At 50.0% G+C, this 17,462-nt stretch overlaps 2 protein-coding genes across 6 annotated transcripts in view; one reads left to right on the top strand and one right to left on the bottom strand.

Moving 5' to 3' along the window:
- The window catches only part of GRHL2 (grainyhead like transcription factor 2), a 160,165-nt gene extending 152,664 nt beyond the window's left edge, over nt 1–7,501 (top strand). Inside the window, exons 15-16 of the mRNA XM_080800974.1 lie at nt 2,665–2,729; nt 4,595–7,501. Coding sequence (XP_080657100.1) covers nt 2,665–2,729; nt 4,595–4,709 — 180 coding nt within the window. The 3' untranslated portion in view covers nt 4,710–7,501. The remainder of the gene's footprint in view (nt 1–2,664; nt 2,730–4,594) is intronic.
- A 4,087-nt stretch (nt 7,502–11,588) lies between these two features.
- The window catches only part of NCALD (neurocalcin delta), a 381,527-nt gene continuing 375,653 nt past the window's right edge, over nt 11,589–17,462 (bottom strand). For 3 of the 5 annotated variants that reach the window (XM_080802054.1, XM_080802056.1, XM_080802057.1), the window contains 2 exons: nt 15,741–15,846; nt 13,356–14,282 (listed from right to left, as the gene is read on the bottom strand). In XM_080802054.1, the coding sequence (XP_080658180.1) occupies nt 14,185–14,282; nt 15,741–15,846 (204 nt within the window). In that variant the 3' untranslated portion in view covers nt 13,356–14,184. Of the gene's footprint in view, nt 14,283–15,740; nt 15,847–17,462 lie in introns of all 5 variants that reach the window. The other 2 variants (XM_080802055.1, XM_080802058.1) reach the window with 2 other exon arrangements.

The raw sequence follows: 17,462 nt of genomic DNA, 5'->3' as shown, positions 1-17,462 counted from the left end.
AAATTTCTTTTCAGTGTTCCAGAATTCATTGTTTATGTACCACACCACACCTAGTGCTTCATGCAATATGTGCCCTCCTTAATACCCACCACCAGGCTCACCCAACCTCCCACCCTATTTTATCTTAAAAAGAAGTTTCAAATGATACCAACCAAAGTTTAAAAAAACCCAATTCCTACAGCCCAAGCAAATCAGAACAATTAGGTGCAAATAACATGGACCCCAGGACTCCAGGCAGACAGCGAGTTCTTGGGTAAGGAAGTTCATTGGGGAATCTTCCTTTTTTTGTTTTTTTTTAAAGATTTTATTTATTTATTGGTCAGAGAGAAAGAGAGAGCACAGGCAGACAGAGTGGCAGGCAGAGGCAGAGGGAGAAGCAGGCTCCCCGCCAAGCAGAGAGCCGGATGTGGGACTCCGTCCCAGGACACTGGGATCATGACCTGAGCCCAAGGCAGCCGCTTAACCAACTGAGCCACCCAGGCGTCCCGGAATCTTCCTTTTTTGTGCCATGCATGTCTTTGGTTGTGTGTTGAAGTCTATGGATGCTTTTCTGAATAATGTTTTTCAGTGTACACAGGAAAAAACATAGGGTTACAAAGGAAACCAATTATATTGATAACATTGCTGTCATAATAAAAAATGTTTGCGATATAGGAATATATGTGCTCCTTTTTCGTACGTTAGCTATCATGATCTATAGGCGGGATGAATAACCATACTTCCGAAGTATGATGGATGCATGTAATTGATATTTTGAGATGTCCAAACTATGATTGCTTTATATTTATAAAAGTGAATCACAATCATTGTAAGAGGGGAAAAAAACACCATGGAATGAGAGAAAGAAGAAAGTGAAAGGATCTCCGAGTGTCTGTCCCTTTTTCGTTAGCCACTGTTAACAGCTCAGCAGGTCCTTCCCATAGTCTCTATTTCCTTACATACTTCTTGAAAAACACAAATGGAATCACGCTATATGTATTGTTGGGCAGTTTGTTCACTTTTTTTCCCCCTCTGTGTGTTCAGGACTTTTTCCCCCCATACAGACTTGCCACACTTTTTTAAACGACTGTTGGCTTTCAACGGTGAAGATAACAAAACATGCTAATGAATGGTTGTTATATACAGTTTTTTCTATTATGAGCAATGATGCTTTGAAAAGCTTTGCATACATCTGAAGGAGTATATTTCTGTAGACCAGATTACTAGATATGGAATATGTGGGTCAAAGGATATATGCTTTTTGAATTTTAGTAGCTTCTCCCAGATTTCCCTCCAAAGAAGTTGAGCTTCTTATTCTCCCACTTATGGAATATGGGAGCCGATGTTTTTTGTACTCTGGCTATAATATCATTCTTTTTTTTTTTTTTTTAAATATTTATTTTACCTATTTTTTTTTTTTAAAGATTTTATTTATTTATTTGACAGAGAGAGATCACAAGTAGGCAGAGAGGCAGGCAGAGAGAGTGAGAGTGAAGCAGGCTCCCTGCTGAGCAGAGAGCCCAATGCGGGGCTCGATCCCAGGACCCTGAGATCATGACCTGAGCCGAAGGCAGCGGCTTAAACCACTGAGCCACCCAGGTGCCCCTATAATATCATTCTTTTAGTTTTTGTTAGTCTGATAACATAAAAGTAATGTCCTATTGTTGTTTTAATTTGAAATTTTTAAAAAAGATTTTATTTATTTGACAGAGAGAGAGATCACAAGCAGGCAGAGAGGCAGGCGGCGGGGGGCGGGGGGGGGGAATGGGGCTCGATCCCAGGACCCTGAGATCATAACCTGAGCTGAAGGCAGAGGCTTAACCCACTGAGCCACCCAGGTGCCCCTTAATTTGAAATTTTAAAATGAGGAGTGAGGCGGTATGTTTTTTTCATGTGTTTATTGTCTTCTTATGTTTTTCTGTGCTGTGCTCTTTTCCCGTTGAATTGTTGGTCTTTTTCTGGATTTGCAGGAATTCTTTCTAACTCAAGGAAATTATTTTCATGCTTGTCTTTTGTGTGGCAAAAAGGTTTTGTAGGGTATTATTTATCTTCAGCATCCTATGGTGGTTTTTGCTCTGTTGGTATTTGTAATTTTGTGTTGTTTCATCAACCTTTGGACCTTTTTTCTTCAGGTTTCATATCTTTGTGGGAATGATCTTCCTTCCTTGAAGATGATACCAATACAAAGAACTTTTATGGTTTCAGCAGTCACATGTAAATCTTTGATCGGAAAATTATTTTGATGTAAGAAGTAGATGGGGCACCTGGTTAGCTCAGTCAATAGTGTGTGATTCTTGATCTTGGGGTTGTGAGTTCGAGCCCCAAACTGGGCATAGAGCTCACTAAAAAAGAAAAAAGAAGTGGAGAAGGGCTCCAGCGTAACTTGAATTTTTTTCTATATGGGCACTTATTTAATCCAGCATCTCAGAGTCCATCTTTAACTGCTGATCTGAAATGACACCTTCATCATAGGTTACACTGTCACATGGCCGAATCTTTTGTTGAATGATTTAAGGTCTGTCCAAGGGAGAGCCTCATACCCGGGGCATACTGGGAGCCTGACTCCTGAGTGAAGGACACTGACGCCCAGGAGAATCTCCAAGAGAGTGAAACTGAGCTTTCCCTCCTGCCTCTGCTCGGCTTCCCCTTCCATGCTCACTCGCCTTTCTGTTATTGGTGTTACAGATATCTGAGAAGTATGGGCTGCCCGTGGAGAAGATCACAAAGCTTTACAAGAAAAGCAAAAAAGGGTAAGAAAGAAACAACTTAAAGTGACTTCCAAATCAGATCGGTCTACATAGGACCTTGAAAAAAAAAAAGATGGTGCCTACCTTATCTTCCTGACCAAGGTTAAGCAAATGCCCTGAAGGCATTTGGGAGAGCTCAGTAGAGAGGGCGGGAAGGAGCCTGCATCGTCGTGATGCCATCTGAGACGTCCCATTCCGAGAACAGGGTGACCCAGTGGCATAGAAGGGTCCTGAGTGGTGAGGACACTGGGGAGGAGGCCAAGTCGCCCCTCTGCAGAGAGCGGAGTTTATAAAGAATCACACCCTGCTCTTGGGATTGGTTTCAGGATGACACAGTACGAACGGGCAGCGTTCAGGGTACAGAGCAGTCTTCTGAGGTAATTACTAGCAAAATGATCTAAATGATCATTGGACCTGCTTGTTCTCAGGGTTAAGGACAGCACCTCCTTTACTGGGTGTCCAGTAGGTTCTGGGCCCCTGCAGGCACCGTTAGTCCTCCCCACGCTGCCGCCTCTGGCCTCCACCGGCTTCCTGTGCAGGGGGCTCTAAGAGTAGGAGCCGGATTTTGTTCCGGGAGACAATTTCCACTGAGTCAGCTTCTGGAGCTGCTTTCCTACAAAATGCAGAAAGTGGTCTTTAAACACTTCTCAGAGCCTCTGTCATAAAGGAAATGGGTTATCTGAGAGGCTCAGGCTTTCTGAGTGACAGTCCCTTGGTAGACTGGGAGTCGAACGGGAAACCTTTTCCGCCGGAGCCCTGGTTGGCAGGCTCACTTAAATGCGCGTGATGGTTTTCCCCATGGTCTGAGGGTGTTCCTTTGGTGGGGAGGTTTGGGGGCCATCTCAGGGTCTGGCTCCCTCAGTGCAGACGTGCCTGCCGGTGGGGATAACGTTTCACTTCCATCGAGCACCGCGTCGGCCCTGCAGTAAATACGTGACTCCTTACAGTAACTCTGTAGAGCGGGGTTGTTTTTCTAATTTTTGCAGAAGAATAAACTGAGGCTCTCAAAGGCAAAAAATCTTGCCAGATGACACATAGCTGTCAGATGAGTCAGTTCTTCAAAGGCAAACAGATCTGTCTGATTTCCAAGCCAGGGACAGACCCTGGAAGTTGTTGATTCTCTTAAAACCAACGCACTTGGGATAGCTGACCCAGGAGTAGGTCCCGTGGCAAAGTGCGAGCTTCCGCGAGAGGCAGAGCAGTTTCCAATCCAGCTCAGCCACGAATCAGCGGGAGGAACCAGGGGAGCTGATTTCACTTGTCTACACACGGTTTTCTCATTTGCCAAGCGGCCATGGTCACACCTACCTTCAGGGCTGCTTGGAAGATTAAAGACAAGGTCTTGGAAGCACCAAAACAATTTAGGTGCTCAGCAAAGGGTAGCCACGCTTCTTGATTTTCCTCTTCCTCCGTCTGTGGAGTACTTTTTTATTTTTTATTTTATTTTATTTTTTGGAGTACTTTTTTAAAGTGCGTTTTCAAGAGGCAGTATGGTTTAGTGAAAACAGTTAGGACCTGTGTAGGACCTGGCTCTGTGAAGAACTGCCCTGTGACTTCAGGCTCACCTCTCTGGGCCACAGTTTACTGTTCCATAAAGCAAGGGGGAACGATCTCTGAAGACCCATTTAATAAGGAGTTGCGAGGTTGGTTCTGACAAATCGAGGCTTTGTTTTCCTCAAACTGGTTTCTGGGGAAAGAAAATATGATAAGGGTCTTCTCTTCCTGCCTTATCTCCTCGCTCCTCCATCTCCCCCCACCCCTTGCCAGAGAATGGCTCAGGGAGCCCCCATCGAGCTTGGCCTCTGCCCTTGCGCGCTGCGTTGCTGATGGCATCTTTGTTTCTTACCCCTCACCCCACTCCCTGGTAGCATCTTGGTGAACATGGACGACAACATCATTGAGCACTACTCGAACGAGGACACCTTCATTCTCAACATGGAGAGCATGGTGGAGGGCTTCAAGATCACACTCATGGAAATCTGAGCCCTGCTCTCAGCCTTCCCTTGGCATCTGCCCTCGGTGCCTTCCTCCCCAGCAGCGATGGAGGCCCTGGCCCAGAACCCGGACGCCCACCTCCCCCACCCCAAAACCACTGTTACAGACTGTGCTGGGAGCTGGGCAAGGCACGGAGCCCTGTTCCTTACCGATGTGCTTGGCCCATCCACTGGCTCGTACAGGAGCCGAAGCCCGAGCCCCTCAGGAAGGGATGCTGGGCCTGTCAGACACTTATTTATTGTCCACCTTGCCCTGGAGCCCAGGGTCCAGGCCCGTCAGGATGCTGCAGGACACTGCTGGCCCCACATGAGACCGTCCAGAGCCCTACCCTTCCAAGGGAAACACAGCCAGTCTGTTGGCCCTGAAGAGCCTGAAAACGTCTGGGTCCTTCTGCTTCACCTCTGCTTCTCCTGAGTGGTTGGACCAAAAGTGCTCCTGCCACTGCTCTAGTCAGGCGGGCCAGAGGTGGACGACACTCCCTGGGCAGGAACCTTCAGGTTGCTGTGGGGAACCCTCCCAGGGTTTCCAGCGAGTGGCCCCCGGGCCTTGCACAGGAAGACATTCAGCCACCGTGTAATTAGTGACCCAGAAGGTACGCCTGGCTGGCGTGTACATAGTGTTTATAATATGGCAATAATATATTTTACCTGTGGTGTGCGGGCGCGTTTACTGGCGCTGGCCTGGGACAGATAGAGCCAGGACTCTGCTTCCCGCCAGAGGGCTGCCTCTGTGCCAGGCAGGGATGCGACCTTCGGGGCGTCAGGGGACCCCGGGGATGCGGGGAAGGACGCTGCGGGGTCGGGGGGGGGCACGCCTGCCCTGTGGGCTGCTGCGCTGGTCTCCCGGGGAGGCCCCCGCCCCTCCAGCTGCACAGGGCTAGGCGGAGAGACTGTGGGGTGCTGTGCGGGGCACGGCGGAGCTCGATCCAGAGGACCTGAGGACCTGGCCGCGTGGGAGCGCCTCACTGTGTATAAGTGCAACCTTCGTCTCATGTGCCTCCCGGAGGAGCCAGACTACAGCTCTGCGAGACCTGCCGACAACTTAGCTCCGAATCAAAGGCCGGGCCGCCTCTGCTCCAGGCTGCCCCATGGGGGAGGGGGGATGGGGGGCGCCCCAGAGCGCTCGGGCTCTTCTGCGCCAAGCCTCCGGTGGACTGGGAGGGCGGAGGCCTCGTCCTCCTGCACGTGCCCTGGGAGACAAAGAGGAGAAAAAACGCTTCCTTAACCGATCGCGGGATGATGAGCCGTCCTGAGTTGCTGTTCTCTTTGAAGGGACAGGTAGGTGATCTCGGGTTTGCATTCAGCCCTGTGGGTTGAAGCACTAGCCTTTTGGTAGCCAGACATGTCCTCCTCCCAAGGTCCTTCACTAGGACGGATTCTGTGTACGGGCCTCGAATTGTTTGTGAAGCACTTTGACGTCTTGGGAGGGGGGTGTCGGGGTCTTTCCAAGGCCTCCCTGCCTCCCACCCCACCTGCCCCTGAGGCGGAGAATAGGACGGAACGGCTGCTTCCAGCCCAGCTGTTGTTCCTGAGGCTGGGACGGAGAGCAGGGGCCGCATCTAGGGCCGTGTCCAGCGGCGGTGAGGGGGCACCTTTCCATGCATCTTCTGTACACCTCACCCCTTCCCCTGGTGCCAAAGGTTTGCATCCTGGATTCAGTTCTGCTCCAGCCTGTTCCCTGGTCTCCCACTCTTGACTGCCATGCCCTGGACCAGCAGCCTGGGGACCCTCCTGGGTGCTGATGCAGCTCTGTTCTGTGATGGACAAGTTCAGTGTTGGAAATACACGATGTACTCTGCACTTCCCATGCTCCTTGCCTCAAGGGCGGGTTCAAACGTGATTGGCAGATGAAACTGCAGATACAGTTGGGCTGGGGCATAGAATCCAGAGCAGGGAAAAGAAAAAATTGGGGGCAATCTGACACAGGTTACCCTCCCCTTCTTTCTCTAGCCTCTATGGGAAAATGTTTGCTGGTCCTGCCCTAGGCAAAGAATGCCTCAGAGATGCTTTTGCATTTGTTTCCAGTCCCTGAGCAATCACTGTGGTGACCCCGACCTACCAGAACAAAGAAGGTGAGGCCAGTGCCACCAAAGGGTGGCGCAGAGCATCACTTCCCATCTGATCTGTCCTCCCTACCACCACCCCCGCCCCGCCCTGTGCCCTCTGCATTCTCAGAGTGCCCATGGCTTACTGTGGATATGTCCTCCACCGTGAATGTCAACAGAGCCTCAGTGAGCACAATTTTCTGAGCAGAAACACTCTAGAAAGATAGGAAAAACTGCCTCTTCTCCTTTTGTCCCTCAAATTAATCACACTCAAATAAATACACTTTAAAAAAGAAATCCATGTAAGATGAGGGACACGTAAAACGAGTATATTTCCTGTATATACTCAAGTTGCTTAGATTTAACAGGTGTTTGGAAATTGGGTCCAACAGAAAAATGCAGTCAGATGTCATCTTGGACTTGGATCCTCAAAGACTAAGCCCAGAAACTTAGGAAGCGTGAAATGAATCAAACATTTATTTTCCTTCTTATTTAAAATTAGGAAAATGCAACCGAAACAGAGGGTTTGTGCCAAATTCTGTGAACGGCCCTTTCTTAAAAACAAGCAAGGGAGATTGATAGATGGACAATTTGCTCTCGTGTTAAAAAAAAAAAAGGCAAATGTAACTTAATAGTTTTGTAAATGGGAGAGGGGGAATCTATAAACTATAAATACAGTTATTTTATTTTTTGTACATTTTTAAGAAGAAAAAATAAATATTCATAACGTCAGAGTAAATGACAGTGTCTGGTGCTTTCTGTGAGGTGGGTGTGGGGGCTTTCCACCTTGTTGGACGGAAGCTTCATTGTGGCCTTGGGAAGGCCAGGCTCTGCCTGGGCACTGGGTCCTAGGCTTCGACACAGCAGGTGTGTCCTCTTCCTGTGGATTTGTTGTGTTCTGCCCAAGGTTGCATGAGAAGAGACCTAAAGAAATCAAGAGGCCTTCAGTGTGCTGGTGATGGGCCACTGGGATGGTTATTCTTGGCCAACACCTCAGGGTAGGGAGTAGGTTCTGTCCGCACTCACTCCCAATTCTCTCACCCCACTTGAGTTACCACAAGAACATCCTGGCTCTTTAGTTCATGTGTAGTAGCTTCTGCATGGGCTGAAAGCACCTGGCTAAAACTCCAGTCGTATCGGGACTGTCTCTTGCCCTGCTGCTCCCCGCTTAGCCACCATGCCCTTCAGCCACCATCTGCCACAGAGCCTCTCCACTCCACACAAGCAGCATCTCACACTGTCCATTGTGTGAATCTTGACTAAAAATTTGCCTCGAGAAAGTCTTCTCTGACAACTTCAATCCCAGTGGCACCCCTGGTGGCAGCCCCAGCTGTTTCTATGCCCGGACCAGGGCACGGAAGAGGAGGTGGGGATAGGAGCCGATGGAGGAGGATTCTGGAGGGATCATGGGATTAGCAATGAGCCACAAAGCCTTTTTGCTGTGATCCATGTTCCACAGCATGCGTGGGCAGCCGAGGGGACCCCCAGGCCTGAGTAGGTCCTGAGAGGCTGCAGTTGATCTCCATGTCTGCTCTAAGGTAGCCCCTCCCTTGGCCCATGGCGGCCAAGGCACCACTGCTCAGTGAGCTCTGGGGCCATGTGTACCCCACCCCCACCCCCGGTGCGGAACTCAGGTCAGGTAGGTGAGGATGACCAGCTGTCTGGGCCACAGGGTCCAGTCCTGGCTCTTGCCTTCCACTCTGTGCTTATTCAGTTCGGTTACTGTGGTCCAGGCACTGTTGCCCCAGGCTGGGGACAAAGAGGCAGGTTAGACACAGTCTGCCCTTCAAGGCAGTGGTGTATATGCAAAGTGGCCTGGCATCATTAGTACAATGATAAGGGCTCACCCTAGGAGAGCCAAGGCTCTGTCCTCACCCCAGTTCTAAGGCACACTACCCCTCCTACCCTTAACCCCTCCTACCTTTAACCCTCGTATGACAGGAGAAACCACCAATGTGAATCTCACTTTGAGAAGGCTGTCTACTTGAGTGTCTGAGCCCATATATCGGAGGGTCAACAGGAATGGGGGAGGGGATGGTCACTGGGTCAGTTCAAGTCTTCCAAGGAGCAGAAGCCAAAATGGGATTAGACATTCAAGACAATTATTGGGGGGGTATTCATGTGAGTGATAAAGGGGAAATGAGCTGGGGGAGACAGGGAGAGCACGTGGATTAATCCCTCCAAAAGGAAGGAAGAAAGGGAGGGAGGAAGGAAGCTTGGGCAGGAGGAGCCTCAGACTGCCTCAGCCAGGCCCTACGTTGAGTTCTTGAGCGAAGGTCACCTGCAGGAAGAATCCCATGTGGGGCAAGAACGGCTCAATTCTAATAACCCCACCACCTGCAGTCACTGACTGGGAGCAGCCCCAGAGAGTGTGGCCTCCGAGTAAATGCGACGGGGCCCCAAAGATTGCAGTTGGAGTCTGTCAATTGGCCAGCTGTGCTTCTAGCAGCAGGGGTCTCAAAAGGGAAGATCCGAACAGCTCCCTTTAGTGCCCACAGCCAACCCCTTCTAAAAGGTCCCCAGTAGAAATTCACTGAGGTCTACTCTTACAAGTCAACGTTCCCTGAATGGGTTTTCTGGTCTACCACCTTAGGCTGTTAAACCTTTTGTCCTTAAGGTCCTTCTTTCCTACACTTTTCTGTTCTCTGCTAAAGGGGTGCATGGGTTAATTTTGGAGACTCTGGAATTCTAGGAAACACAGTGGGGGGAACTCTGAGCAGCCAGAAGTAGCAAAAGAGAAGGGAGGTTGAAAGGGGCACTGAAGACAAACATTGCCAGCTTGTTTCCTGCCTGGCAAATACCTCTCATGCAGCACTCGGGAAAAAAACTTGATTTCTGCTCTGCTGTAGACATAGATGTAGATTACTTTGTGATTGTATTCAAGGTGCTGGACAAAACTTACCAGTTTAACTGTGAGCTTCGTCTCCTACTTCTTTGGTAATAACTTCTACCCACCCAGCCCCCCAATATATACACACTGCCAAGACTATAGCACGTGGTATGGTGCTGGGTCACTATTGAGTGCTCAGTGTGAGCACAGTAAAGTGGTTAAATACTGGTACTGGAAAGATACGTTTTCTGTCTGTCCATCTGTCTGTCTGCATTGTATGATACACTGGTAGCATCTGTGAGATTTAATAAGGGTTGGCAGGCTGAGCTGTCCAGAATTTTGAAGTATTTTGACCATCCCTTCTAGAGAACTCTTAAAAATGCCATCTATTTCTTGGAATAGTGCTGAGAAAAGAAGTCATGAAATAAGCCTCTCTAAGTCCCTTCTCCACTCTGAGCTGCCCTAGGGGGTTAGCTCCACACTATGGAATGTTCTCCAAATGGCCATTTTTTTGTAAGCCCAGGAATGTCTGGGACCATGCATGGCACATTAGCACCGGGTATGGCAAGGTCCAGGACCTACCTAAGTCATGGTCAGCATTCAAGTGTAGAGAAACCTGTTTGACATGAATATACTATCGGTTATACCCTTGGCCTGAACATCTTTTCACTATGCAACAACCTTTCTATTTTAGGTGGATTTAGCTGATTTACTACTGCCTCAGAAAATACAGGTCTCAGTGTTCTTTCTCTTGTTTCTTCAGCCACCTCAAAACAAATTTCAACAGAGCACCGGGCCAAGAGAGGCATGTGTGAAGCATCTCCATTTCTTCCAAAGACAGTTCTCGTGATCTCTCTGCCTCAACTTAGGGGAACACTCAGAATTCCTCCTCAACAGGTGGGCCCCTTCCATTCCTGGACTAGGCTGTGAGGGGATCCAGCTGGGTTGGGTATTAGGACAATGCCCTGAAAATAGGAGTCTCGGTCTTGGAAATTTGCTGGAAATTGCCAGGTTGGCCTCCAACAGGTGCGGGAGTGCAGGCTCCCGAACAGGTTGATGACAGGGGTATTGTTCGCGTTCAGTACTCGTGAGTATCCATTGCTGGTCCACAGGGACAGACTGAAGCAAGGCCAGATCCCCTGCAGGCCAACTTAATTCCTACAGGAGGTCTGGTCAGCCCACGAGTCACCTACCGTGACTGATCTTCAGTGCCTTTTTCCTGGATTGATGGAATTCCGTGCTGCAGGTGAGGCCAAGACAACGACCAAAAAAAAAAAAAACAACCCCCAAAACAACCCTCATCTGAATGTTCTTTGAGGCTGTGGAGTGTGCATCATGTCATCTTTTCTCTCGACGCTTCTCCAGACCGAGAGGGTGAGACGGGAGAAGAGGATGTTCATTTGTCACTGAAGACGAAGTTGCCTTCCATTGCACCCAATGTTTGGACCAGAGTTTGCAGCTGCAGTTGTGAGGAAGGAGGGGAGGTGAGAAGAAAGTGAAGGCCGACAAGTATGTGAGTGGAGAGAAGGAAGCCCAGGCGCAGACCAAGGATGCTTTGGGACAGGGGTTTGGGCTCCGCACAGCCTCTGGGCTCCCCTCCCAAACCCTGGCTCCCGTGTCTCTAGGGCAGAAGCCACACCTGGGCAGGGGTGGGGGGTGTATAGGCACCTGGACCCTCACTCAGGCAGATTCACCCGGGGCAGCAGTTTAAGCAGCAAACCCCTATGTCCCAGACACCCACACGATACAATCAACGTGCTTGAATGCCAAGTTGTTGGTAGTTAGTTAAATTCTGGGGAATCAAAAGTTATATGTGGATTTTTGACTGCACAGGGGGTCTGCACCCCAAACCCTCTCATTGTTCAAGGTTTATCTGTATCTTATTAAATCCATTTGTGGAAGGGGTCCCCTGGGACAATAGAAGAGCTGCAACGGCACCCTTAGCAAACCTTCCCCACCCTAAGCAAGGGTATGAACAGTCGGTCACTCTGTATTGTCCTTCAAGTCATAAGCCACTTTATTCCAGTCCCTTGAACATCACAGACTGGCTTGATTTCAGACAGAACAGACTCCGTTTCCAGAGGTCCCGCACCACAGCAATGACAATGAACAGCCCAGCAAAGGAATGACCTAAACCTTTAGTCATTCAGCCTTCTGGGTGCTGCAGAGTCCCTTTTTAAGTGCATTGGAGCCAAATTTAAGTGCATTGGATTAGACATGCAAAGCCCTTCCTGGGAAGGAGTAGAAGGAAAAAAAACAACCATCAAGAAAATACAGACAGGGTCAGCAGCCGGCCAGGACAAGACTATTTGTGTACGTCCCAGGCGTGTCGGCATTCATTAGCCATGGGTCTGGCTCTGTCTTCTCTCTTCAACAGCTGGAGTCCCTCTTCCTTGCTCCTCAATCCAGCTCTCAGTTCTGGGTGAGTCTGCCTCAACAAGATATCCTGACCGAGGGTAGAGCTTAGGTAGGCTTGCCCAAACATTAACTGACTGCCCTTCTAAGGGGAACTGGAAGGGGGAATTAGGTCTTCAGTCCAGAGCAGTGGTGGGAGGCAATGGGATGTACCACTGACCATGGCCAGCACCTCTGCTGGGCCCCTCACTCACTGTGCCCTCCGCCTCTTAGTTTAATTCCCTGGTTTTCAAACCCAGATCTTACCACTTGGCCCATGGAGGAATTTGGCAAGTCTCAGGACGGACCTGTTGTGAGGAACGGACACTCCGAGGAAGAGGAAGACGATTTTACCATGTTTAGGTCTCCAAATTTCACCCTGGCAAGTTGGTTCATTTTGGTCAACCATGGAAATTCAGATTTTTGCTACCACTTAAAAGGGACTCAAGTAATAAAGAAGAGTCTGGAGTTAGAATGGGCTCAGCGTCATCTTCCTCATAGTTATGTTTGTCTTTCTAGGGGTGATGGTCTACAGGGTATAGCTTGGCTGCAGATGAACCCACTAGGGATCTCTCTGCCTCCTCCCGGGGCAGGTCCTCCCCATCTGGTCCTTGAGTGCTTGGACTTCCCCAGGCCTACTATTTGTGAAACTATGACTGAGTGACTTGTGATCAGCAATTTGTACTCTTAACTTTCAATTCCAATTAGTGTATGTGAGGTCACCAGCCAAAGAGTGACTCAAATTTGTGCTGTCCCTTCTGGAAACAGAATTCGGCATTCAGAGAACATGGTGATGGGAAATACTTTTGGATTCTCCACCATGGGCCCTGGAAAGCACAGATACTCTGGGCCATGCCTCTTCATGAAGAGTCAGCTCACTGCCCAACCTTGGACCCTCTGAAGGGCCCCGAGGGCATGGAAGGGTCAACACTGCAGATACAGCTCCTTACTCATCATGTGGATTAAACCATTGGGAAGTCCCAAGAATTTGTGGGGGTTTTTTGTTGGGTCGACAGCATATTGATCTAATCAGAAAAACACTGGACTTCCAGTCTACTCCCATTGAGTTGCTGGGCTGAGTGGGCTAACAGTGACTTCACATCTCTTATAAAGACGAACCTTCTGGTGCCCAATGGACATGTCCCACTTAACCATGCCCTACTTCTATCCTGTAGACACTACCACTCTGGAAATGCACTCAAAATTAAGGTTGCGCCCTAGTCATGGTGACTCTGTACTTCTCTGGAATATATAAAATATACCTGTTGATTGGTGCATTTGTGCAAAGACAGATATGACTTTAAAACAAGACACAGACATTCATTATAGTTGGCTTACTTCACATTAAGCTACTAAAAACAGTCTTCTGTAATAAGATTGTATTAGTGCTCACTAAACATGCATTTCATTTAAACAAGGCAAAACACTTAATTTGGTCTGCAATACCCAATATTTTATATACAGCAGTCTTTTTTTTTTTTTTCATCACAATAGGCAACAAGATGGGTCTGGTTTTGTTGGGTAAGTTACCATTTGTGTTTAATTTCCAAAGAAACTCATCTTAGCTCAACTGGTGTAAACCATGTGAAGAAACAGCTGAGCCATCTTTTTTCCTCTTCTCTATGAATTTACCTTGAAATGTTCACAGCTTAGACACTACAGCCTGCTGGGGAAGAGGGTGGAGTGGAGGCCTCCAGGCCCCTTTCAGAGCCCGCCCCCAGGGGGTCCCCTGTCCTGGGGAACCTGGGTACCACCACCCGGAGGGCACGAGTGGCTCCAGACCCAGGTGGGGAGTTTTGTTTTTTAAACAAGCCCCTGGGAGCTGGCCATAGAATCCCGGGACTGGATTGCTTGGCCCTCTCTGGCCTCCCCGAGTCTTCGGTCTGAGAACAGAAACATTGGAATCAGAAGAAAAATAACAATAGGAATGATGAGACATCATAGAACGACGAACAGCACACAGTCCGTGCACGACGGCACGTCCATGCTCTCCACAAGCACGTTGGGGCTCTGGGCATTCCCACAACAGAGGAAGCTGAAGGCGGCACGGAGGAAGGTGCGTCTGACCGCACGGGGGACAGCATCACCATCAATATTGTTTGGCCAAAAAAAAAAAAAAAAAAAGTTTTGTTAAAAAGAAAGGTGGAAAGGGAACAAACACAAGCAGCAGCTCTACAATCCGTGGGGTGCGGAGCTCAGAACTGGCCGGCGCTGCTGGGGTCGCACTGCAGGAGGCGCACTATGGACGGGTCACTCTTGGCCCCACGGATGAACTCCTCCAGGGACAGTTTTCCTAGAAAGCAAGAGGACAGGTGAGCCGGGGGCTGGTGGCAGCTACGATGACGTAGGGTCCCAGCACGTCTAGGTGGCAGCAACCGCTCACCTTTTCCCTTCCCTCCTGCTCCCCCACCCCACCACCGTGAGAGCCTCGGCCCAGCCAGCACCTAGGACAGCGGCCCCCAGGACAGCATGCTGCTTCTGGGAGCCCCTGATGACAGGGGTCAGATGGCCACAACAGGACAGGTTCCCAGGAGGGGGCAGGTGGTTCTCACTCGGTGTTTGTGCAACAGATAGCTGACCTTTGCCTTTTTAAGAGAGCAGGCTGCACTCCTAAGTCACCGCAGCCGTCACGGGGTTTCTGGTGTCCCCAGAGCCTTCTGGCCTCTTTGCAGTAGCCTTAGCTTTGCAGCAAAATTCCCTCTCCCTCCATGGGAGCAGAGGGGCCCACACAGATATCTGGGGGGAGGGCCCCTTCTTTTGGACAACATGTGAGGAGGCTGCTCCTCCATCCAAAGTAAGAAAGTAACGAGGCTGAGGGGAGCCCTCAGGTCAATCCGAGCAGGCTGGAGGACACACACTTGGCCCTCTGGGATCCCACTTTTATCCGTGGGTCCCTTTCCTTGCTGAGTAAGCTGGCATATGTATGGGTCTCCCTTCTGGAAGGTCCCTCTGTTGTATAGTTGGGGAAGGCAAAGCTTCTTCCCCTTGCCTCGTGCTTCCAGAAGGTCCCATTCTCAGGGGGAGCTGCTGGGGCAGCTCTAGATAGGAGCTCCCAGAGGGGACTTGCTCCCTTGGCCCCAGTTATCACTGAACTTTAAATAAATAATTTTTTGTTTCATTTAAGTGTGTCGCAAATATTGCATAGGGAATACTTCTCTAAAGAACATTTGTTCTTCATCCAAAATTCAAAGTTGATTGGGCCTCCTGTATTCCATCTGCAACCCAACATCTAAGGTCCACTATTCTTGAGTTTGAAATCCAGCCTCCCTTTTCACTTCCGATTGTTTGGAATCCCCTCCTTGGTTTTGAACTGTAGGGGGCACCCTCTGGGCAGAAAGTGCTGGCCACCTCAATCCCCTCCTCCCCTGGCCCACACTGGCTGGGGAAGACCACGTGGCTCCGGGAAACCCAACACCTCCGGGCACGCAGAGAAGAGCCCAAGCACGCGCCCTGGGCAGGCTGGGGTGAAAGCCGCCAGGGTCTGAGAGGAGTCACACCCAGTCCCTCTCTGCTTTCCACTGAGCTGACCTGCCCGGCTCCAGCCTGCTGTGGTCTCGGCCTGTCCCCACCTTGGTCCCTCTCTGTCTTGCACCTCCAGGGAGCATGTGGGATGAGCCCCTTTCACAAAGACCTGTGAGCCAGGTCCTTGCGGCTAGTATCTTGTCACTTAGTGGCATCTGCCTGCCTGAGTGGCCCTAGCCCCACCCGCAGTTCCCACTCTGAGAGAAGCCAAGCCCCCACAGCCTCCTACCATCTCTGTTGGTGTCCATCTGGCGGAAGATCTTTTCTGTCCTTTTCTCTGGGGTTGACTCATCTTCAGGCATTTTCATTACAGAGGAAACCATCTTATAGATCGCCTAGGGACAGAAACGACATGATAGTAAGACAAGAAGTAAGTATAGTAAGATAGTAAGATAAGAATAGCTTTATCATTAAAGCTCCCAGAGAGAGGGGCAAAGGGAATGGCCCCAATGAGCCCCGGGAGCCAGTCCTGTTCCTGTTGATGTGCTATAGAAAACCAGTGTGTGGTAACCAGCAAGGGAGGCCTGGCCAGCGGGGCTGGCTCCAGCCGTGAGAAGGCAGCAGGAAGACCCCACCTCGCCCCCTTTGTCTCAGACTGTCCTGTGCATACAAATCCCCTGGGGATCTTGTGAAAATGCAGAATCTGATTGAGCAGGGTTGGGGGCAGGGGGGTGGTCATGGGGCCTGGGATCCTGAATTTCTAATAAGCTTCTGTGTGGAGCTGCTGTTGCTCCTGAGAACCCCACTTCTAGCAGCAAGGCTGAGGGGGACATTCCTCAGGCCAAAAAGACAGGCCGGCATCTCTACCCAAGTCTCTCAGGGATAATAAGTGCCTGACAGTCTGCAAATGTCTGCCTGCAACTTCTCCCAGGCAGACATTACCAATCCATCCCGATGCTCTCTCCCTCCCTCCCCCACCCGGCCCCTAAATGCAGCCGTAGCCTCACACTGGTTTCCAGCAAGTTCCCGGGCATCCCCAAGATGAAGCCGTGTGCCATCCAAGCTCTGCACTAAATGATTATGCAACTTGAGGCTTGAGATAAGTTGGGTACATCTGAACTGTGATGAGCAAAAACAGGGTTCTACTGAGTTTTGAAAGCAGTACTGAAATGGTCTCCCCCAATGCCACTGACCACCCCCCCATTACTCAGTAAAGGCCCTGGAGGCCTGTTGTCAAATGTAGTTTGGTAAACGAATGTGTCCTGGGACACTTGGAAACAAAGGGACATGGGGGACTTGGATCAAAAAGGCCTTTCAATGTTCTTCCCTGCCTAGTGTACCTCATTCATACCATAATGTCGTTCTTGGGGGCCGTGGTTCTCTTCCTGGATTCTCTACCTAAATCTTTTTAGGCAGTTGTGGGAGAGGTGTTCCTGAATCTGCTGGGTTTCAAGAGCTGTTCCTGAATCTGCTGGGTTTCAACTGCAGATAATCTTCCTGCCAAAGTGTCCATCGTGGGGCAGCCTGCCCTTGGCTCCCACAATTGTTCGGTCTGTCAAAAGGTATGGGTGCTCCCCTTAGAAACCAGGCACACACTGTGGCAGACAGCTTCAGGGGCTTGTGGATTTGACGCCCCCACCCTGGAGACCCCAGGTGAAGAAAATCCCTGATCTGTTTCCCCCCTCCCATAGCTCACGCATTCACCCCTTCCCTTGGTCATTCCCCAGCTATTTATTGACCAGCTATTACATGCCAGGCCTATCTGTCCCAGCCTGGCCCTCATGGGTTCACTGTCAAGGCAAATGTAAAAGGGGAGCCTTCCTTGCCGGGAGGATAAGGGCAGGCTTCCATGAGGAGTGAGGCCAGCAAAGAGATGAAGGAAGTGGAACGCTCCCAGAGGAAAAGGACAGAGGTTTAAGACCTGCGTGGACCCCCAGGTAGGAGGAATGGTAAAAAGATGGAGAGCATGAGCGTGGGGGAGCCTGCTACAAGATGTGGCCCCACAGCAGGT

The sequence above is a fragment of the Martes martes genome (assembly GCF_963455335.1).
Source record: "Martes martes genome assembly, chromosome: 4".
In the NCBI taxonomy this organism is placed as follows: Eukaryota; Metazoa; Chordata; class Mammalia; order Carnivora; family Mustelidae; genus Martes; species Martes martes.
Note: the sequence above shows the minus strand (reverse complement) of the source record. Positions and strands in the feature narration are given on the sequence as shown.